Below are 23,160 nucleotides of genomic sequence, written 5' to 3' on the forward strand. Positions count from 1 at the left end.
GTAGTTGCATTCATGCTATTTGCAATATAAAAGAATCTTGTCAAAACTGCAGGAAGCCAGCAATAAGGCTTTAAATCTAGAACATAATTTTTTAAATTTTTCTACTGCTGCAGAAAGGAAAAATGCCTCTCAAGTGAAACTAATCCATTTAATTCAAGTAATTTTTGGTTTAGTCCAGATGTAGTGCATTCCACACATGTCAAACTGTGAGTCATTACTTCGTAAAACTCTCACATTCATATTTGTTTTCCAGTGCTTTAAAGAGGGAGAAACTACCTCACCATTTACAAAGTGCAGTCCTAGTTAACAGGCTGTAATTGGGGTGCCACACAATAGTTTCTTTATGCACAAAAGCCTAAGAATGATGATGACAGCAATGCACAAGTTTAGGACCAGAGAGTTTATCCAGAACCATGAGGCTTCAGAGGCATTACTAAATGCTGTTTATTAATTACTGACCTTTAAGCCAGCTATTTAATGAACATTATGTATCTCTATCAACCAAATATTGCAAATTCAGCAAAAGCTTAAAGTCCATATTCCCAAAATATATTTGTCTAACAAAAGTCCAGATCAACTGAAGAGTTTACTCCCGTAATTATTACACACAAGTTCTTCGTGTAACATATTATACTGATACTGCCTTTCTAATCAAGGATTATTTAGAAGAGTGATTACTAGTCACCTACCCACACACCACTATCTTGGAAGGCCGGCATAGGTACCAGAATTATTGCCAGATCTCAGGAAGATTGCATCAACCACCAACGAACCAATGCATGCCACAGCAAGAGAACCTTCTTACCTGCAAACAGCAAACTCTCCCACTACAAGGCTTGGAAGGAAACCTGACTTCTACGTGCCACAAAGATCGGTTTCAAAGAAATCCACAGACCGAAGCCAACAAGGCCAGATCACAAGCCACCCTCACAGAGGTAAGCTACAGCTTCACCTCAGCAGCCACAGCAGCCTTAGGAACTGAGCTCTCCCTCCACATCCCCTGGCCCCTCACAGACCCACTATGTAGGCTGACAACCCAAACACCACATGAGGCTGGAAAGCATTCCACCTGCCCAGGGAGGAGCACAGTGGGTACATATGTTGCCTATAGCTACTTCCCCTCTAGTGCCTTACCTAGTAGGGTGAGATTATATACCTATATATATATTTATATATATGTATATTATACACGTATAGGCATGTTTTCTTCATCAACAATACCAAAAAGAGAAGATAGCTCCCTCACTCCCGCTATACTCCACAACTCCCACCCTCACCCCAGCCGGCAGCTCACCCGCCAGACCCTTTTCTAGCATGGAAAGCACGACGGGGTGGAACCTGTGCTCCATCTCTGCGACTGTATTGGGCAGCTGTGCTGTTAATCACCGGAACGGGCAACCTGCCAGCGTGCCGAGCCCTCTTCGTCGGCCTCTTGCTTAAGTGACTCGGGCTCCCTCTAGGGGCAATGGCAGTGAGCCCGTGAGGGCTGACTCGTCCCCGGGTCCCCGGAGCGGCGGGAGGGAGGGGCGGCTTGAAACCGCCCGGTGACGCCGGACGGCACTGCGGGCGCGGCGGCGCGACAGGCCCGCGCCGTTCAGCCCTCGTCCCCGCGGGCCGCAGTGGCCAACGGATGGGGTGAGGCGTCCCCCGCGGCGGGCAGAGGGTCGGCCATGGCCAACGCCGGCTCTGAGGAGGGGGAGGCAGCGGCGAGGGAGGAACAAGCACTAAGGAAGCTGGTCGTCCGGCTCCAGAACGTCCAGGAGAGGAAGCGGCTGGAAACGCTGGTACAGACCCTGAGCGACCTGCTGGAGCTGGCTGCCCGGGAAAGCGGTAAGGACAGGGGGACCCTGCCCGGCCCTGCCCCACCCCTCCCCGCCCGTGGCTAACGCGGCCTGTCCCTGTCCCCCCACAGCCCCCCGGCTCTTCAGCGGCAAGAACGTCCACGTGCCCCTGCTGCTGGTGGTGGACCTGTACCCGAGAGCGGTGGGCGTGCAGCAGGTAAGGGCGTCAGGTCCGCTCCGCTCCAGCTTTGCTCCTTGGATGAACCGCGGTCCTTTCCCGGAATAAAAGTTGCCGCTCGGCTTGTTTGTTTCTTTTTAACTTGCTCTCGTCCAGGCCTCTTCATAAAGTGCTGCTGGTCTGTAACAGGGCGCTGTATCCGCCCGCATTTAAAGGGACAAGGGTTCCAGCTTGCGGGTACCACTCGCTGCATTGCTATGTAAACGGCAGAAGGTGAAGTAGAAAATAAAAAATAAGTAATGTGAACACTATGTGACATAGTCTTCTAAATTGCCAGTGATGTTATCTAATGTATTTTCGATGTGGCAGTATTGAATTCTGACATGGTTAGGCAGACTTCTGAAAAGCAGAATTTTACAGTATGAATTCATACATATGTAACCCTATCCCAGAGAGTTGTACTAGCCCAGTTATTGTTTTTGGAGGGGGGAATGCGATTCTTTTGTAAGAGTAGGTTCTTAACTTTAAGGGTCTGCTTGGCTGCTCCTGTAACTTAACATTGGCCCATTTAGATTAGGTGTGGCACTTGGACAATTTGATGTTATAGTTATGGTAGGGCTGCCAGAATTGTCATATGGAACAGCTCCTTCCTGGCAGGTATATATTAATTTCTGACTATGTTATGCTTAAAGGATGTTTATAAGCTCTTTTACTTTTTTTCAATTCAAATAGAAGACAAAACATAAACTATATTGCAAATGCCTCTTAAACAGTAATGTATTTTTTAAGGTGGGGTTCTTTTGTCTAGTAGAACTTAGCTAGAGGCTAAAAGATTAAAATATGAAATTGTACTTGTGTAGTGATTATCTGGGAACCAACAGTCATCCCAGGTTTCCTTTGAAGATTACATATCTGTGCAGACTGAAGTTTTAAGTTATTTTACAGTTCAATTGTTGGGTCATTAAGAAATACAGAAGAAAGAATAAGCAGTTATTTTCAGTATAAGGCATATTTTGTATATAAAAATTTGCAAAACAACTGTCCAGAAGTTTAGACGGGGAAGTAAAAATTATGAAATCCAACCACAGTCAGAAGTAAGTGTGAAATGACAGCACAAGAGTCTCAGAAGTGCACGAGGAAGATAGTGATTTTCATTTTAACCATGTTAAAGAGACTCACTGATTTAATGTAGAATTTAAACTGAGTTTACTCTTCTCTCTGCCTACACTTGCAGTTGTAACAGTGTTTCAGTTTAGACATTTTAGAGGTCCTTTGCATTATTACGTATTAAAGTGTGAAATTCATAGCCGATGCAAATCTCAAATGCTGTTCTTCACGAAAGTGTCATAGGCAGTTCTTCCTTCACATTCAGTTGTGATGTTTACAAACATCCACAATATGTTAGTAGAGCTGTCTTCTTGCTTCACTCACTGTGTTTCAATTACAGTCTTTGTGAATACACTAATTTTCACTTTATAGAAGCAATGGGGTAATGTGGTCCTGATTTCAGTGCAGTCTTTTCACACTGCTAATGAATTTTCATTGAATAAATTCATTAATCAACCTCTTCTGCTTTTGGTTTTGTAATATATTTCACTCACATAAGAGAATAAACACAGTAAGAGATATATCTGAAGTGAGGATTTTCTTTCTCTCCCCTCGTTAACTGCTTTCAAAGAACCATGTTGTGCTGCTTTTCCACTGGCTTTTATGGGGTAAGTTTGCTTAACCCTGCAAACTTCTTTAGAAGTAGGATGGTACCAGGCTGAAAAGTCAATAGTTCCTTAAAGTAAAATAGATGTCTTTAAGTAAGTATGGTAGTTTCTTACCCCAGTTACTCTGGCAATGATTGGAGCAGCTTAGAAACTCTAGAGCAAATTATGCTTACTCTTGAGTAAAGAGCAGTCAGCAGAGCTTTATTGTGTCATGTAGAAGGTGTGACCTAATGTAATATAAATTCATTGCATGCTAGAAATGAAAAGGGTCTGATTTAAAAATAACAGCAATTCAGTGCTGCCACCAGCTGTTTCTGTGTATGGGGACCTGTTTGAGTATTTATAAGAATGTCTTTGTTTACTGATTTGGTTTGGTTTTTCTTTTCCTTGTGGCCATTAGGACTTCTGTTATTTAAAAGACCCTTATGTTTTTACATAATTAATTAACAGATAATAAGCTTTCTGTTATCTCAGGTTGTGATTTTAATATTGTGAAATAGACCACATCTCAGCAAGTCAGATGTTTCCATTCGTCTTCTCTGGATCCACAGTTCTTATAAATGTTTGTTGATAATTGGAGTCACAACAATCAAAAATGTTTAAAGGAAATAAAAAAATCATCAGAAACAGTTTTAATACAGAGCGGAATTTACTGAAGTCATTAAGCTAATTTTCAGCAAGTTCTAAGTTTTACAAGAACAGTTAGGATGGCATGAAGTGGGAATTTTAAAATGTTATCTAAGCAAAACGCAGTGAATGAGTTAGTGGTCACCTCTACAATGTCTTTGCCATGTAGATTTGAAATTTGTACCTAACTGATAACCTGTTTTGCTTGGAATATGGAAATTAGGTAATTACATATCCTCCTCTCAGGGAGGACTGATGATTGCTAAGACTATTCTTTGCACCTATGCTTAGTCAGAACACAGACCAGATAAATCTTCCTGAGTGTCCGTAGTAATAGTCCCATGTAAAGCAAGCCAGCTTGCGATCCCAGGAAGAGAAGAGCATGGAAATTAGTTTGTGGTCAGGTTCAATCTGCAGACATTAAGGCTGTAATTGGCTGATAGCATTTGGCTCTGCAAATATAAACTGAAACAGAAGTACTGCCGACAGTGTGAACATAGCCCATTTAACCAAGTTGGTGGAAGATAAAAGCAGAATTCCAGTTCCCAGGGACTACATCATCATTATCATACTTGACAAAGTTGTGATGAAAGCTGTCTCGATTCAACCCTATGCTGTTCCTATGAGTGTCTCTACACTGTCAGACTTGCAGTATTGTGTCTCTCGTCTTGCTGACTGCAGGGTTAGAGATCATGTACTTTCCATGCACTTTGCAATTTAAGTCTTTGGAGGTAATCATTTAGATTCCTGTTGTTGGCTGTCCTGTCTTGACCCCTTTGCTTCACATAACTCTTCTGCTGAAAACTGATCCAGTTACACATAGAGTTTTTGAGCCATTCTTAGATTGTCTCCTTTGTTGACCCTGTTGTTGAAGCACACAGACCTACTTCCACTTTATTTTTTTCTTTTTATTTATATGGCTAAGGAGGCCTTTCTGCCTTGTTTTCATTCCTTTTTGTAAAATCTGTTTCATCTTGGCTTTTGACATTGCTCATTTCACTTCTTGACTTCAATACAACAGGGTTTTCTTGCTCATTGGTTAATCCATTGTACAGATTTTGCTTACTGCATCCCCACATTCAGTCATATCACCATGCAGGTGTTCATAATACATCAGGTTCATCTAATACAGAAGCAAAGAGGAACTTTTTTTTTGTTTTTGCATTATTTAGTGATGTGTAAAAGTCAAAGAATTTGCATAGGATAGGTAGTTATTAATAACAAACATATTTGGTTCATCTTTCCTTCCTTGTGATCTCAAAACTTTCACTGCCTTCATTACATTTTGAAAGCGCACAATACTGAGGATGGCAAGACTAAGAAATATATAGTATTGCTTAGGTATCTCATCCCCATTTAAACATTGGACTCCTTATAATTTGCAATGAAATGGCAGATTCTTATGGAAACACCCATTCTTCAATAAAGCTAGACTACCTATAATAGTGCAGTGGTCTTTCCTGGTCCATAAAGACATACATACCATGGATCTCTGTCAGCATCTCTTTTAACTGTGTATCCTTCATCCTCAAGCAGCGCTGAGTGAAGCACATTGAGAGTGATGTGTTACTACAATCAGTGCATTCAGAATCATTAGCATATCTGGTTTACCTTCATCTTTTCACTTTTTATGTCATTTGTCTATATTAATTAATTTTCCCATATTGATTTAACAAGATAACTTTTCATAACATCGTTCTTGCAAAACCGAAGAATATTAGAAGACAACATTGATGTTTCAAATAGAATTTCTCTCCTAAAATAGCTATATTTTTGTTTTACAGATGGGTTGGTCACTTCTTTGTAAATTAATAGAAATTTGTCCAAGTACTCTACAGAACATAGCTCCTAAGGATGTTGGGAAGGACTGGGAAGTACTGGGTGTTCACCAGTAAGTATTTTGTATGTAAAGAGTCTTCTGGAATGAGTGGTTATCATGACAGCATATTTGTGCAATGAAATATATTTATAGAAATTTGTTACATCAGCTTCTAAATGGTTCAAGATTTTTGTGGGTTTTTTCAGCCTTCAGAATGGGAGACTCATGCAAGCAGGGATTTTACCTGTGTGTACAAATACCTGGTGGAGAGAGTAAAGGAGATTAGCCAGTCTCCTCTCAGTGATGCCCAGTAACAGGATGAAAAGTAATGGGCACAAACTGAAATATAGAAAATTAAATATTAAAAGATTAAATATAAAAGAACTCCTTAAAGATTAAAAAACAAGCAAATTTTTTTTTTTTAATTTTTGTTGTGAGGTTGATCAAACACTGGACCAGGTTGCCCACAGAGTTTGGAGTTTGTGAGAGGTTGCAAAGTTTTAAACCTTATAGATACTAAGAACCTGACTGGACGTGGCTCCGAGCAATCAGTTGTAGTTGACCCTCCTTTTAGCTGGAGAGTTGAAATAGGAGACCTCCAGAGGTCCATGCCAAATTCAACAATGCTGGGATTCTCTGGTATCAATGTCTTCCATTTTAATAGACAGAAGCAGTATTACCTGCATAGTTGTGCATGTGTTTTCTTTCCAAATATGAGGAATTGTATCCACAAGCCTAAAATAGTTTGAACTGAGGGGGGGGGGGGGGGGAGGGTTGTCACACCTAATCTTACTGTCTAAAAAGTAAGCATTAAACAAGGTCTTCCCAACTACCTGTGAAGTCAGTGGACACAATTACCTGCAGAGAGCATGGTCTATTCCATCTTTTTAGTAAGTCATCCAGGAGCAAATTGTGGTTTGTACTTGCTTATCTCTGTCCATTAACTGTTGAGGGAGCCTAAGCCGCTAGTTTCTGGATGGCTGTGGTTAGATGGGATGAAAACCCACACAAGTTAGCTCTGTAGTTGTCACATAGCAGAAATGGTAATTGTAGATGTAGATGATACAAATGGGGAAGAAGAGTTTGGACAGGTGTTCTTTGGTCATATTGCTCATTCAGGGCTGATAATGACAGCAAGAAGGTACAGCCTTGTAACTCCACTAGTGAATATGTCTCTGCTTTTATAGTCTTCTCCATACCTTTCCTTAGAAAGGCTGCTGTCGTAAGATCATTTGCATGAAGATGCAGCTTGGGTTTGTGGGGTTTTGCTTGTTCATCTTATGGTGGCTAGGGTACATGGTCAGTAGGTGAATGAACTCCCTTAAAAGAAGTGCTGGCAATTTTTGTTAGACAATGAAAATTATTTTGATTGCTTTTTATGAGCAAGAAATAAGAAGCTGGTTACAATTTCTTTGGCAGATTAAAGACATGTTAACTGAGAGCTATTCTAAGACTTAGAGCTATTGCCGTTAATTCTGGGTCCCAGAAAAATTACTCTTTAGGGACTGATCTTTCCCATAACCTCTTCAAAGTCCTCACAGTGCATGCGGTTGAACAAAGCATCTTTTTCAGGCTCAAACTTAACAAAAAACCTGTTAATAACATTACTGTACACAATTCCTTTCCACTACCAGTATTTTAGCCAACTGTGTGTCCGTGACATGTTGGCAGTTTTTCTTGCTGTGGAGGAACTTGTTCATAGGAGGAGTAAGCTCAGACATTTCTGTCAATGCCAAAGACAGAGCAAACCAGCCAAATTATATTTCAGGTTCCTTGTAGGTGGATTGGACTACTGCTGTGCATCAGCACCATGATGAATATGTGCTGTTTACATCAAGGCAGGAGACAGTTATGGTAGAGAATAACAGTTTTTTATTTGGTTTGGGGGAGCTTTTTTTTCCAAGAGATTTCCACTTTAATGTGTTTATTTTAGAACAGAAATCTTGAGTGGGGAAAAAGCATTTGTTTCTTGTTTGTCAACCACGGGCCAACTTGACAGCATTACAATTGTGTTTAGAAACAGTAGTTTCATATTGATGTCAATGTTCTTGACAGGCAGTGTGATAATTAGTCACTGTTACTGTGAGGAGAAAGGAGGGAAATTCCTTCAGCATATTTGCATCTTCTTTACAAGCTCAGAGACTTCATGAGATGTTTCATATTCACTTATGTTAAACTCTCATACATTCAATGAGGTTTAGAAGATTTTACATCCTCATTCTTGGTTATACCTGAAATAGGAGGGTGAATGGAGGGAATTTTCTCCTTGTATGGGCCATGCTTTAGTGTATGATTATTTTACCCTGCAGTATACTGAGTCAGCTCATGTCTTGTATTTATCACTTATATATCAGCATTTGCCTGAAACAGATCACCCTGTATTAAATGCCCTCTTCCCAAAGCAGTGTTTCTTCCCCACAGCAGAAATAATGAGTCTTTGACAAGGTAGACAGGGAGAGATACTAAGTAGCTCTAGAGCATTTGATATCTCAGTGGGGTTTTCCATACACGCAGAGTGTAAAGAGCAAGGAAATCTTGCTCCACAGCTACTTATGGAGTAAAGAGGTGAAGGAATCTTTGCTTCATGTACAATTTCTACACGTGTATGCATATGCACACACACCTGTCACCACACAGTAAAATGCATTAGTAATGCTTAAAAATAGAACACTTTAATCAGGACGCTGAAGGAGATTTAAGAGTGTCTGTTTAGCTACTCTGCCAGCTTGGTTAGAGTGGCTCTGGTTTTTTCCTTGATTCATCATCCTACTATTTAGATCCATACATGTGGGCTGTATGCTAGGACAATAATTTGCCTCAGGGCTGAAAATCCAAATGCCACCATCTGCCCTTGTCTGAGTTGAAGTCCAAAGTGTGCATACAGAAGATTCAGTGAGGTAACTTTAAGTGCTGCATTTTGTTTTTCAAGAGAGGTCAAGAATATTGCTAAAGTATCTCAAACTACCGCACAATTAATTTTTATTAGATATTATATATACAAAGATTCATATTTGAAGATTATTAAGATTGCAGAATCAAGTTCTCCAAAATCATGAAAACAAAAAAAAAAAAAGAAGGTTTCTTTAGGGTTGGGTTTTTTGTGGGTTTTTTTTTGTGTAAGTCTATCCATTTTTATTTAGCTTTTAATTACACAGTCTGGATTCTCCCCCCCCCTTTTGAGATATGCTTCATTCAGTGCAAAATTAATGATTATGTATTTTCTATCCTCAGCATCCTTCAGTGTTTGGCCCACTGCCGTATTTACTGTATGCTAACTATAACCTTGTGTGAAAACTGACCTATTCATTTTCTTCTCAACTTTTCTTAGTGTTCATAAGTATTGTCTAGAGCTTTTAAAGCTTGGTTTATTGAGAAGATGTAATGGATTTGTGATCACTCTGTTACAGATGGTAGTTTAGGCAAAGTATGTTTAAAGCACCAACTGATGGTTTGGGTGCTCAGTTTGATACATGCACTGGATTTTTCAGAGTACTTTGCATTGTTTCACTTTCTCTGTTTAAAAAGTCAACTTTGGTTGGCTCTGATGCAGCATTTCCCGGGTCTCAGGTTGGGCCACCCAGAAAGTAAGGAGTCTGCAGTGGGCAGTTTGTGAAATGTTTCTTTTTAGTGATTTGTCCAGCATCACACAAGTGCTATGCAGTGGAAACTTAGATAAGGTAGAGTTCTTCAAGATGCTGTTCAAGTTCTTTCACTAGGAAGCTGCTGCTTCTCTTCCAACAAAACCATGATCATTCACTGTGACTTAGCTCTTGCTGCACACAGAACAGTGCTGGACTGTCTGCAGTCTGCTGTGCTCCACAACCCAGCTTCCTGTAGAGTAATTCCATCCTGAATGAGACTTGTTCTCTGTAGAATTTATATAACTAATGTATAACTAATGCAAAATTAAAGTAAAATTAAAGTAAAATTAATAAATTATGCATAATTATTGATGAAATTTTATAATAGGTAAAATACCAACATTATTTTATTGCTAACTTGAAAAAACATAAACTGAAATAAAAGTTTAAAAAATAAAAATTGGGAGGATTTTTAAGCTTTTGGTAATTTCTTTTTTAAGGAAAAAGTTTGATAAAATTTTGTGTATGTTAATATTTCTTTAGCCATAACTCTTTTTGTCTTTTTCTTTTTTTTAATTTTCAGACAGATTCTTAAAATGCTTACAATCCACAAAGGAAATACAAATCTCTCAGTAATAGGACTGAAAGCATTGAATCTACTCCTCATGTCAGGTATTATGGGGTTTACTTTCCTACTTTGTCTAAACCTTTAAAACACAAAACTGTGGTATGAAGTGTGTGACTATACATGTCAAACCTGATTTTTTCTGTCTTGTTTTACTCTATGAAGTCACTTGTCATTTGTACTTGTATATGAAATAATAAGAGTACTGCTTTCCATCTTCCTTACCCAGCTAGAGATGATTTTCCAAATTGCAAAGCTGTGAAGAATATGACCAGTTAATTTTGCCAACTTGCTATTAGAACAGACACAAATACTTGCTGTGAAGTAGTGAAGTAAAATAACTAAAAGCTAATTTTTTCTTACTTAAATATGAATTTGGTGACATTCTGACTTGCTTTCTTTAGTACTGGTTAATACTTTTGAAAACAGTAAATCATCTATGACATTCTTGTTATTTTGCTTTGCAGAGGCCTAATCTTGCCAGGCACTGAGACCTTTCCTCATGATGCTGAGATTCTTGATCTTCTATTGAAATTAAAAGAGAAACCTTAAAGGAGAGATTATGCATTATGCCATTTTAGTCAAGCTAGCATATAATATTAACACGAATTGTAGTTAGGTTAGGAATTCTTCCATTGACTTTAACAGGCTCTGGAATCAGCCTTATTTACAAACTAAGGATTAGACTTGGGTTAAAGGCAATCCAGCTGTCCAATGTTCTGCTGTCAGCAGTAGAGCAAGACAGGTACTTTCAGGGGATAATTAATGATATTAATTTGTTTACTATATAAGACCAGTTATCTCTTGAATCTGTTTTCCTCTCCCTATTGATTGTTGAGAGGTCTGGAGGACTAGCTTAGATTGGACACCTAACTTTTTATCTGCTGAAGTTGGCTAATACAGGTCTCATCATGAAGCGCTACACTGTGTGATTAATAATAGTAATAGTGAAATCTTCCATTAGTGAGTAACTGTAATCAACAGCTTTTTTCTTTTAATTGTGAGGCATCGTAAAGGGTCTTAAACTGTTGCCTGGATATTCCGTAACAGGCTATTCCTGACTGCTACTCTTCTCAGCAGTTGATTAACCAAACTTTAATTCTCCTTTCAACTATCAGAAATTTTATCTTGTCAAAAAAATCTCTTTATTATTCTTTCTTTCTGTATGTCCGTAAACTTGAGTTGTGCTGTATCTGGAGCTGACAGACCAGTGTGAATGCCTTCTAGAAAGTTCTTATTAAAAAAAACAAAACCAACCAACCCCCCCAACCCCCAAAATAATAGCAAAAAGCAAAACAAACAAACAAAAAAAGAAACCAAAAAAATCCCACCCACCCTAGCTGCAGCTGAAACACTGCATTATGAATTCAACTGTTATTGCTGTAAGCTTGGAAAATTATCATAAATACGAATCTTTTTGCCTACACATTATCAAGTAACAATTTTTTTGAGGAATTTTTAGTATCATAAGAGCAACAGTGAGATTGGCTTTTCAGTTCATTTTCAGGCCAAAGAAATAGCTGAGAGTGTTTAGCTGAGAGAATAGGGTTTCATTACACAGATGGATTGATTTAATGGTTCACTGTAACTGACATATACATTTGAAATTTCCTCTTGTTTTCCTCAGGCAGTAGTCCTGCCCTCTTTCTTCTATCAAATTTACTTCTTAGTGAAACCTTTCAGCTTACTGTGTCTGTAAAAAGAGGGATGTTGGTAGGTTAATTTTATACCACTTTAGTGCTTTAAAGTGGATCGTTGAGAGGTCAGACAAGTACCAAAGCAATGCAAAGTAGGAGCAAGAGTGGAAACTGTTGGCAATAATGTTTTGGAACATCTGAGTTGTATTGTAAAATACTACCTTAAGAGCTAACTTCCTCATGGATTATACAAAAACCTGGATTTCAGCTGTTAGTAAATTTTAAGGACAGTATTAAAGAATTTTGGATTTTGATGGTTAAGTACAGTGCTTCAGTGAGAACATTGAGAACTCAGCAGTGCAACATGTAATCTCTTCTGCTATTCAGATGTAATTGCTTTCCTGCTCTTGGAGGAAGAAGTGGATGTGTTTTCCCTGATATTTAGTGCCATGCACACCTTCCCTAAAGATGAAGAGATCCAGCAACATGGATGTAAAGCATTGCACAAACTTTTTGAGAAAGGTATGTATATCTTGTGGTTTATTAAGTTAGAAAAATATTGTTAGAAAAATGCATGGGAGGGGACTGCAGATGTTTATTTGAATGCAATAAATTACTCCTTGCATTCCAAATTCTGTTTTATGTGTTATACCTGTTCTTTGAATGAGTTAGCACAAAGCAGATTTTCCAAGTAATATCACCATTTTTCTGAATTAGAGCAATGAATATGAAAATCAAAATTCCTCTTAGTTTCTCACTCAGGAGTTAACCGAAAAGATGGGATTCAATGTTATGCAGTAACACTAGGAAAAAGAGTAGTTACATTTGATTGTCATTCTCAAAACCCATGATTGTTTTTTTGAAGACTGGTAAATTTTAGTGACAAGTAAACAGTTCTAAATTCAAGCTAAATGTTTGCACTTCAGAAAAATATGTGATTCTGCTTTTTATCCTGACAGTGCTAAAAGGTGTCTGTGTGTTATTTCAGTGTTTCTTCTGAGAAATGAAGTCAACATACATTGAATTTCTGCAAAATTCTAAGGAACTGTGGATGTAATCGCCATAAGTCCCATTGTTGTAGCAGCCTTGCTTTGCACTGAGTTTAAAATAAATATTGAGAAATACAGCCAAGTCCATTGTACTCCTTTGCTTCAAAGATAGTCTTAATTTCTTCAGATTTGTTCTTTCTGGCACCGTTTTATGTTGCTTTTTCTAAGTCTTCCTCTCTGTGTGCTTGCAATGATCGTTTGCATTCCTTCCCCTCTTCTACTCTCTTGAAATACTTTTGTCCTGCTGTATTTTCTCTTCAGTCTCCATAAAAGTCTGAGCTTCTTAGATTTTTCTGTACATGTTTTTAATAAGTGCCTGATTTTTATGGATGTACAGATTGCTTCATCATCTTCTTGGTGGCAATGCTAATGTAACAAGTTTCTAGGTTGCCCCTTGCTATGTGTTCCTGCCTCTGAGCAGCCTTGTCAGTTATTGTAATGTGAATGTTTGCCTAACTTCAGCTTGAACCAGATTCAGAAAGTGATTCTGCTTACAAAATTTAAAATGTGTTGTTCTTTCTCAACCTGGATCACTTCCCTTATCTGGTTCATTGCACGGCCAAGCAGTTATGCCAGTACAAATAACAGAGGGCAGAGATGGAAAAACCCTCAGCCATTATTACAGTGTAGGTAAGATATTATTAAAGCATGTCTGCAGTTTTTGTGCAAAAACTATTAATAAAAAAAAATGGAATAGTGAAACAAAATCATGGAGTAGACAAAATGGCATTATATTAAATTGGTTTCACTGTAAACTTTAGCCTCTCCTTCACTTACATAATGTCTTGGTGAAGAACATCTGAAGTTAATTCTATGAAAAAAGGCTACAAGACTTCTTGTAAAATGCTGATTCACAGGGAAGCATTTAGAAGTTATAACTCAGTTACATAAAGTGTAATAATAAGTCTAATGCAAGGTGTGTTTTGTTCAGCTGTCAAATAAAGTGTAAGCTAGAAAAAGGTCTTTATAAAGTAGCTCAATTTTCAGTAATAGCAGTCATAACCATGAAAGATGTTATGTATGGAGAGTACCTTACTTTCCGTAAAAATAATTGTCTTTTCTCATGTTGTACCAGGATATGAATTATTTCCTCAAAATGTGTTGTATCTCTCTTGCTTTTCAATTTAGTTCCAGAAGAGCAGCTGACTGAATTTGTTGAAAGCAAAGATCATATGATCATACTGAAAGTATTTAAAGAGTTTCCAGAGAAGGAAGAGGTGATTCTTCCTGCACTTCATTCATTACATTCCTTAGCTGGTCCATGTAAGTGCATTTTTGGAAGTTATTTTCAATTCCTGATTTCCCGTAGTGTACATCAGCTCACCTCAGTCTGCAGTAATCTTTTGGTGATTGTAAAAAAATCAGTGAGAACTTGCTGGGAGTTGCCAGTTAAATCACTTTTCTGTTTTCTTTGGGAATTATCAATTTGTAATTTTTTGTGAGAAATTCTCATATTCATTCCTTCTGGTAGAACTGAAGTCTCTCATAAAGAATGGAAAGACATTTTTTTTCTGCTTGGAGTAAGTGGTAACAAAGATGCTTGAAAATTAATATAGAATCATAGAATAGTTAGGGTTGGAAAGGACCTTAAGATCATCCAGTTGCAACCCCCCTGCCATGGGCAGGGACACCTCACACTAAACCATATCACCCAAGGCTTCATCCAACCTGGCCTTGAACACTGCCAGGGATGGAGCATTCGCAACCTCCCTGGGCAACCCATTCCAGTGCCTCACCACCCTAAGAGTAAATTTCTTCCTTAGATCCAATCTAAACATCTGCTGTTTAAGTTTCAACCCGTTACCCCTTGTCCTATCACTACAGTCCCTAATGAAGAGTCCCTCCCCAGCATCCCTATAGGCCCTCTTCAGATACTGGAATGCAGCCTTCTCTTCTCCAGGCTGAACAGCCCCAACTTTCTCAGTCTGTCTTCATACGGGAGGTGCTCCAGTCCCCTGATCATCCTTGTGGCCTCCTCTGGACTTGTTCCAGCAGTTCCATGTCCTTTTTATGTTGAGGACACCAGAACTGCACACAATACTCCAAGTGAGGTCTCACAAGAGCAGAGTAGAGGGGCAGGATCACCTCCTTTGACCTGCTGGTCACACTCCTTTTGATGCAGCCCAGGATACGGTTGGCTTTCTGGGCTGCAAGCACACACTGAAGCCGGCTCATGTTCATTTTCTCATCAACCAACACCCCCAAGTCCTTCTCCTCAGGGCTGCTCTGAATCTCTTCTCTGCCCAACCTGTAGCTGTGCCTGGGATTGCTCCCACCCAGGTGTAGGACCTTGCACTTGTCATAATTAAACTTCATGAGGCTGGCATCAGCTTCAGTGAGTTTGGGTAGCAGGTAAAGAACACTGCTGGCAGAGACCTTTCCACAAGAAGAAAATTATCCACATTAATCTAGTGGCCAGGGCTGAGAAAAGGTATCTGGGCTCAGACATCCCCTCTAATCATTCAGTGATGGCTGTGATAGGGAGCACTGGTAGCACTGCACAGTGTCCTCAGTTGCTGTGCAGCAAGACTGAAAGAAAATGTCCTAATTAGGTCTTGTCTTCTGATAACAGCAGTCCCTGTTGTGGGCAAAATCAGATCCTCAGAAATGTGTGTGCTGAGTTGTGTCAATTTGTTGACAGCAAATTGATGCTGACAGAGGCAGCTCTTGCCAGCTTTCTGCTAGTAGATACAAACAAGCATAGAGCAGAATCCTTCTCTCCATGTTTTCCATGAGGTACATTATGTACTTTTGCAAATGTGATTCCTGACAAAGCCTTGCTTGTACATCTTGTCTGTCTCTCTTTGAACTGTCCTGGCCTCATATATGCCACAAAACAAGAAGTAGACTGGAGTGTCCCATGTTTCATCAGACTCCAAGCTATTCGGTTTTTGTTTCTCCAGCTTCTTGCTGTTCCAGTTTTGTGTTTAAAAAGTTAAGTATTCCTTGAGCCAGAAGTAATTTTACCCTAGCCCAGAAATTACTGCAATTTTCTAACATTTACACGAAGTGTAATAAGGGGATGACAAAGACCTGGTGTAAAGTAGATATTTAGCACTCTCATTTCTGATAAAAGATTGAAAATAGTCGGAGAAACAGAGTTAGCTCACATGTGAATATGCAAAGTGAGGCTGCTTCTGCCAGCATTCATACTCTTGTGACATTCTGTAATACCTGCAAGAAAATGTATTCTTTTAAGGCTTCTTGTTCCAGTGTGTGTGCCATGAGAAACTGGAAGGTAAGAGTTTATTCCAGTGTGGTACAAGAGCTCTCAAATCTCTGTAGTTTCAATTGAATGAAAAAAATGCTTTGCTGCTGACTGTCCTCCAAAGTTCACAGTGGGGTCATGAGTCACAGAATGTTAGTCATCTAAATGGTAGTCATAGGCAGCCATCATGGCTTCTCTTCTGTTTAATGGGGAGTAAAATGCACCTCAAGGGGAAACTTACCTGACCCTAAGAGAGGTATCTGTTGCAGGTGGGATGGATCGCCATATGGAGTGCTCAGATCTCTCCATCAATTTTTGTGAGAACCTAGGTGACCAGGTTTTGGTGGTTAAGATTAAATGAGATCTATTTCACCTCCCTTTCTCTAGCTTGTTCTGAGAAATGGTAGTTTCCCACAACTATACCATTCCTTGGTTCTTGCAGGATTTAAATATGCATTTAATTATGCTCTCTGCAGTAAACAATTTTGGATATTGTTTACTATACAATATTTACCAAGTGAGCTCTCGTGAGACCTCACCTGGAGTACTGTGTGCAGTTCTGGTGTCCTCAACATAAAAAGGACATGGAACTGCTGGAACAAGTCCAGGGGAGGGCAACAAGGATGATCAGGGGACTGGAGCACCTCCCGTATGAAGACAGGCTGAGAAAGTTGGGGCTGTTCAGCCTGGAGAAGAGAAGGCTGCGTGAAGACCTCATAGAAGCCTTACAGTATCTGAAGGGGGCCTATAGGGATACTGAGGACTTCATTAGGGACTGTAGTGACAGGACAAGGGGTAAGGGGTTCAAACTTAAGCAGGGAAAGTTTAGATTGGACCTAAGGAAGAAATTCTTTACTGTTAGGGTGGTGAGGCACTGGAATGGGTTGCCAGGGGAAGCTGTGAATGCTCCATTCCTGGAGGTGTTCAAGTCCAGGTTGGACAGAGCCTTGGGTGACATGGTTTAGTGTGAGGTGTCCCTGCCCATGGCAGGGGGGTTGGAACTAAATGATCTTAAGGTCCTTTCCAACCCTAACTATTCTATGATTGTATATCCAAAGACTATATTTGGGTAAAGTCTTTTGAATATTTTAATATGTTTATAATTGTCATCTGTGAAATGATAACTTACTGTGAAGTGATGCAATACTATTTGTGCAGCATACATTTAAAAAGCTCTTCTTAGTTGAGAATAACATGAATAAATTGCTGTCATCTAATAGCATTGTGAAAGGTACCTTTCCTCACTATCACATAGAATGCTTCAGAAATGCTTCCCACTCAGCTTGCTTTTTCAACTTACAGACCATCATTACTTAATATTCAAAAGATTTGCTTTTAAAAATACTAATTATCTTTAATAATACAGTTGTGAATATTCTTCTTCGGTTGTATACAGAAAAGCCAAGCTGTGAAAAGAACGATTAAGAGAGTTTGATTTCTGTATCTGGCCTACACAATAAGCAGTAAATAGTGATTCTGTGAAATACAGAATTTGTGATGAGTTTCAAAATATTGCAGCAGCATTAGATGGACTTTTCTGTATCCTCAGGACAAAGTAGGCATACAGTAAAATTAATTTAAATAAAGAGAATAACTTGCTAAATTGCCCTGTAAAAAGAAGGAAAACTTAGGAAAGAATAGAATTATAGAGTCATAGAGTGGTTTGGGTTGAACATGATTGAATCAAATACATTACATTTATTAAAAAAGGTAAATTGTTTCTTAATTGTATCTCCCCAGGAATATTACAGAAATACTATAAAATGTTTACCTGATTGCAATCATGTTATAAACACTGTTTATAAGATTGAATTCATATTTATGAGACAATTTGTTCTAAGAAAACAGTTACATAAGAATAGTTTTGGGGAGGTTTCTATTACATGGCCTGGTATAGAATGGAACATATTCATGAGTGTTAATATAAGACTGTGAACTTCATTAATTATTTCTAAGTGTTGGTAGTCATTAAAGTCTTCTATGGCAATATCAAGAAAAAACAAACGCCACTTTTCTCTCAAGTTACAAGGCAGAAACTGAAACATAGGCCCAGTTTCGAAATAAATGAAGTAAAGTCTGAATTAGAATCCAATCAACATGAGGGGTTTTTTTCTTAAAACAGTTTTTATTTCTGTTTCTTTCTGTAGGCAGCAATGTTGAAGTGCTCATGTCTGGAAATGTTCGCTGCTACAATGTTGTAGTAGAAATGATGAAAGGTTTCCCTGATAGTGAAACAGTTCAGGAAGTGGGTTGCTGCTTGTTGCATAAACTTACACTGGGTAAGTTCACAGAGTTGTTTATGATAAGCTTACTGTGACTGTCTTAAGAGTTGGAGTTAACTGACAGCAAGCATTACAGGCAATGAATACTACTATTCCAGCTAATCCTCAGAGAGGTAAGCAGCTCCTTGTCTCTAATGATGTAAACAGACTGAGGTAGCACTGGCCAAAGTCAATATGGTATCCTTTTGTGTTAAACATTAGTAACAATGACAGAAGCTGCCATAAAAGACCAGATGGGAAAAAAAAAAACATGAGACAAATAATGGGAGAAGCAAAGTATGAGAATGAGAGATCAGTAGACCCCATTCTATATAGAGCTACTATAGAAAGGAAGAAAATTCCTTATTCATTTCCTTTTTTTGAAGTGGCAATGCTGAGTGTGTGTAACAACTGGTGCTGCAGAATTACATGGGAGGTATTCTCCAATACTATGGTTTTCCTCCTTACAGTGCATACAGAGACATATGCTGTATTTCTCCCCAGCTATGGTGCCTATCTTGGGGTCCCCTGTGCTGCAGCAGTGAAAGAACCACTGGTCCGTGGACTTCCTTTGGCTTGGGCAAAAGTACTTTGCTTGCCTGGGGCTAGTGTCACATCAAGAGAAATGATGGCAGTGTCAAAAAGTGATTAATTGTACCTTCTAGCAGCTCTCTACTCTCTCTTGCTACTATAATAAGCTGGCCTGAACAGTTGTCGAGGACCACATAATACGTTCAAATGAAAATACATGTTTTTCCCCTGCTGCATACAAAAATACCGTGAGTAGATACCTGAGGAGCTACCACTCCATGCCAGATTCTTCTTCATCAAACACTTAGCCAAGGTTTCTCATGAGTTAAATTTCCCAATTTTTGCAGGTGGCGGCCTGAAGCTACTGCAGATGTTGGTGCCAGTGCATAACTCCCCTTAAGTCATCCTTTCACTATCTCTTTCCACTTCTTCATGCAGATATTGTAGAAAATACAGATCAAACTAGACTGTATCCCAGAGCAGCTTCCAGTTCCTCTTCAGAACGCCAAACAGAAATTTCAAGAAAATGTGGTCACCACTGAGGGGGGTTTGCAGGTTTTTGGCAAGAGGCAATGTTACTCTTGAATGGTTTCCTGTGCTGGACTAACTGCAGATAGGCAGGGAAAGTGAGCACTTGTGGGGACACAGCAACTTGTTAACATGCCTTGATCACGCCCTGAGTGTAACTTAAGTGCAGCCTGGTGTCAGTCACATGTTTGTCATGTATGCTGACCAACATGTACCAACATGACCAACATGACCAACAGTGGCAGTAAAGCAGCCGCAAGATCCAGTTCTTCTTTCAGCATAACAAATGTCTTTCATCTTAATAAGAAACCACTTCAGGAGAGTTATGGGAAGAGGTGTGCACAGCACCACAGTTAGCTAAACAGATTTGAAATCGCTAGGTGCTCTTGGAAATAATCTAGAAGATATCCATATAGCCAGTGTGGCTTCTCAGATTATTCTGATGGACACTGTCTTCTTAAACCCACGTTAACTGGCAGTGAAATGATAAAGTCAGGATCTACTGGTTTCCAAAATCACTGGCATGTGCTCTTGCTAATCTGGTAATGACCATTCTGGACTTGACTGTCATCAGAATTTAACTGACTGATACCTTTTTTGCTAGCCACAAGTCCAATGTAGTTACTCATCACATAGTCTTAAGACTATTAATTTTGTAAGGTAACCTATTTACACATAAGGTAACATACTTAATCAAGAATTAAACAAAAATATTTCCATTAAAATATGGCAAGAAACAACAATGCTGATATAACTTGACCACACTACTACAGACAGGGTAAGAAGAAAAATACTCTTTCCAATCACACTGTAATAAATGTTAAGGCCAGGGTTTTAGAATGATGAATCTGGAAAGGACTTGCCTTAAAGTCTGATGTTAAACACTGTATTAGCTTGTTCTAATTGAACCCAATCATAAAATATTGGGAGAGTTATTTATGTTCTGATGAAAAATCTAGACAGTTAAGCTAGTCAGCACCTATAGAACTCAGGACCAGAGCAGAGGGAAATAAGTGAGGTTAACTTTGCTTCTGTATGTAATTATATTTTTGATGCTCAAATATGGGAGAATTTTTAATTTCATTCTTCATCCGAAGGGTTTGAGAAACACTGATACAGATTTGAATCCAACTTTTCACATTGCTAGTATGATTTTCATTTTTACTAATCAAGAATTAAACAAAACCAAATATCAAAATAGAAACCATAGCTATTGAACTATTTTACAAAGTGAGTGTTGCTGTATTATGTTGTGCATGATACTTGTTTTTACAACAAATGGGAAAGTTATTTTCATTTGCTTGCTTTTTGCAAAATTCTTTATATTCAACCTATGATATAAAATACTGTGCAGCCTATAATAAAAATTAGGCTTTGAATGCATTTATCATTAAAGGGTAGTTCTTTCTACTATTTCAGAATATATAAATTCTGTATTTGTAATGCTGACCTTGATCTGTTTAATGAGGAGGGCAAAACCAGAGAATAAATCACAGTTAAACCACTTGTTTGATAGGATAAAACAAATTATTGCAGGAATTCAAGACCAGGAAGCATTTGATTCTTGGCAGGAAGTCTGCAAGTGATATGCTGACTGTATTTTTCTTATTTTGATGACAATGTGCACTTCATTTTCCATTCAACCTCAGCCTTATGTAAAACAAAAAAACCCACAAAGAACTTAGATCCCAATGTTTTTTTATCCTTGACCTCTTTCTGCACAAATAAAACATTGTTGTGTCAAGGCCTGCAATAAGAAATCTAATGTTTGCTACAAAATTTCAGCATTATGTGCTGAGAAAGTTATGTTAAATGCATGTAAAGCTCTAGATATGTTTATATTCATTTAATATTGTATGTATTTTCAGAAAATTTTTTCAACATCCTCGTATTACATAAGGTTCCAGAAGTCATTGTGAAGGCTGCTAAAACGTATCCTGAAAATGCAAAGTTACAAGCTGCAGCTCTCAGTTGTTTAGCTCTTCTGAGTGAGTAAATCTCTTCCTAAAACTTCATTTATCTGTCCACTTGTAATTTTTTTTTATACTGGTAGATTCCTGTAATAACACAAAAGCCTTAAGCAGGGTAGCTTTCACAGAGCTAGATTTGCTACATGCTTACAGTTTGTTGGTTTACTATGACATGGCTGTGTTCATATCACATGCCCAACATATTCACAGTGTTCAGAGTTTGTAAGTTATGTTGACAGGTTTTAACAAAGCAATCTGTTTTTTTCACAGGCAAATGTTGCATAATCCCTACTTAACATAAAATCTCTAGAGATAACCCTAATTTGATGCTATAACCCTAATTTGATGCTATAACCCTAATTTGATGCTATAACCCTAATTTGATGCTGTGTTTGCCATTTATGACAGTAATCACCATAATGTGGCAGTTGATAACACCAAATCAGTGCTTGTACTTGAGTCCTGAAATCAGTTAAAAGATTTACACTTTTCCTCGTGTATACTCCAGGTATTATTTTGAAACAAAAGTTGATAAGCTAGTGGCAAAAGCTAGGGATTTGATCCTCTTTGTCTATAAGTAACTGTTCCAATACTGAAGTCAGTAGAATAGCAAATAGTGTTGATACTTTTTTTTTCTCTTAAATGCTGACAAATCACAGGTGTTAGATGATTTCTTTGAAATTCTATTGCACACTGTGGGGCCAGGTATCTCTCTGGAATTTGCATTTCATTTTTTTAATGACACTGTTTCAGAGTGTAAATGGCTCTGTGATAAGTGGTTACGTACAAATGAATCACAGTTACATTTTATGTCTATGGTGTTCTGTATGTAAATATACAACAAAAACAAAGATGTGCAGATCTTTTCAGAGGCTGAGCAGTGACTGATCTCTATATACCTAATCCACTACAGCATAACTAAAGTCTTTTGTCCCCTTATACTCTAGAAGACATTTCTCAGTTCTGTCATAAAGTTTATGTCAAAAGACTTCTCCCATCCCAGAACAGACTGATCCTTCCTCTGAATTCCACACACAGGCAGTGTGAGCATGGCTTAGCTTTCTGTGACTGTAGGAAAGTTAGGACATAAATGTTTTGTTTTCACGATAAGAATTTATTGTAAATCTTTTATATTTCAGCTGAAACAATATTCTTAAACCGAGACTTAGAGGAAAGAAAAGAAGAGGAGGAAGAAGAAAAATTATGCTGGTTGGAAGCGTGTTACAGAGCATTAGAACTGCACCGAAAAAACACAGATGTGTTGGTGAGAATTTCAGGATGATGGGGGTATGGAAAGACTGCATTACACATTAAATAAAATGTTTGGCAATATCACTTTCTTCTGTATATCCTTGGTAAAACAAGGCTGTAAGGACTGGATTAGATGTCAAGTAAATCCTACCTTCCTTGCTTTTCTCATCTTTCTTCACGTCAACTGGTTTCAGTTGCTCATGTGGACTACATGTATGTGGTTACAATGAGGTTTGTTACCTGAAACTTTGGCCACCCAAAGTCTGTTGTTTATGTAGCTCCCCTATATGCAATAGCAAAGCACAGGCCCATCAACCAAAGAAGTCATCTCTGCCTAAAATAGTTATCAAATGTAAATCAAATAATAATAATGATATGGCACATGTTTGTAACTCACTC

The 23,160-nt window shown here is 38.5% G+C and overlaps 1 protein-coding gene across 1 annotated transcript in view; it reads left to right on the forward strand.

The window, feature by feature from the left end:
- Window positions 1-1,680: 1,680 nt before the first annotated feature.
- Window positions 1,681-23,160, forward strand: part of LRRK2 (leucine rich repeat kinase 2) — a 69,403-nt gene continuing 47,923 nt past the window's right edge. The window contains exons 1-9 of the mRNA XM_013128879.3: window positions 1,681-1,830; window positions 1,913-1,998; window positions 6,086-6,192; window positions 10,285-10,373; window positions 12,351-12,485; window positions 14,141-14,275; window positions 18,368-18,499; window positions 21,409-21,528; window positions 22,650-22,774. Of these exons, the coding sequence (XP_012984333.3) occupies window positions 6,086-6,192; window positions 10,285-10,373; window positions 12,351-12,485; window positions 14,141-14,275; window positions 18,368-18,499; window positions 21,409-21,528; window positions 22,650-22,774 (843 nt within the window). The 5' untranslated portion in view covers window positions 1,681-1,830; window positions 1,913-1,998. The remainder of the gene's footprint in view (window positions 1,831-1,912; window positions 1,999-6,085; window positions 6,193-10,284; window positions 10,374-12,350; window positions 12,486-14,140; window positions 14,276-18,367; window positions 18,500-21,408; window positions 21,529-22,649; window positions 22,775-23,160) is intronic.

Source organism: Melopsittacus undulatus, chromosome 5, assembly GCF_012275295.1.
Source record: "Melopsittacus undulatus isolate bMelUnd1 chromosome 5, bMelUnd1.mat.Z, whole genome shotgun sequence".
Classification (NCBI taxonomy): domain Eukaryota; kingdom Metazoa; phylum Chordata; class Aves; order Psittaciformes; family Psittaculidae; genus Melopsittacus; species Melopsittacus undulatus.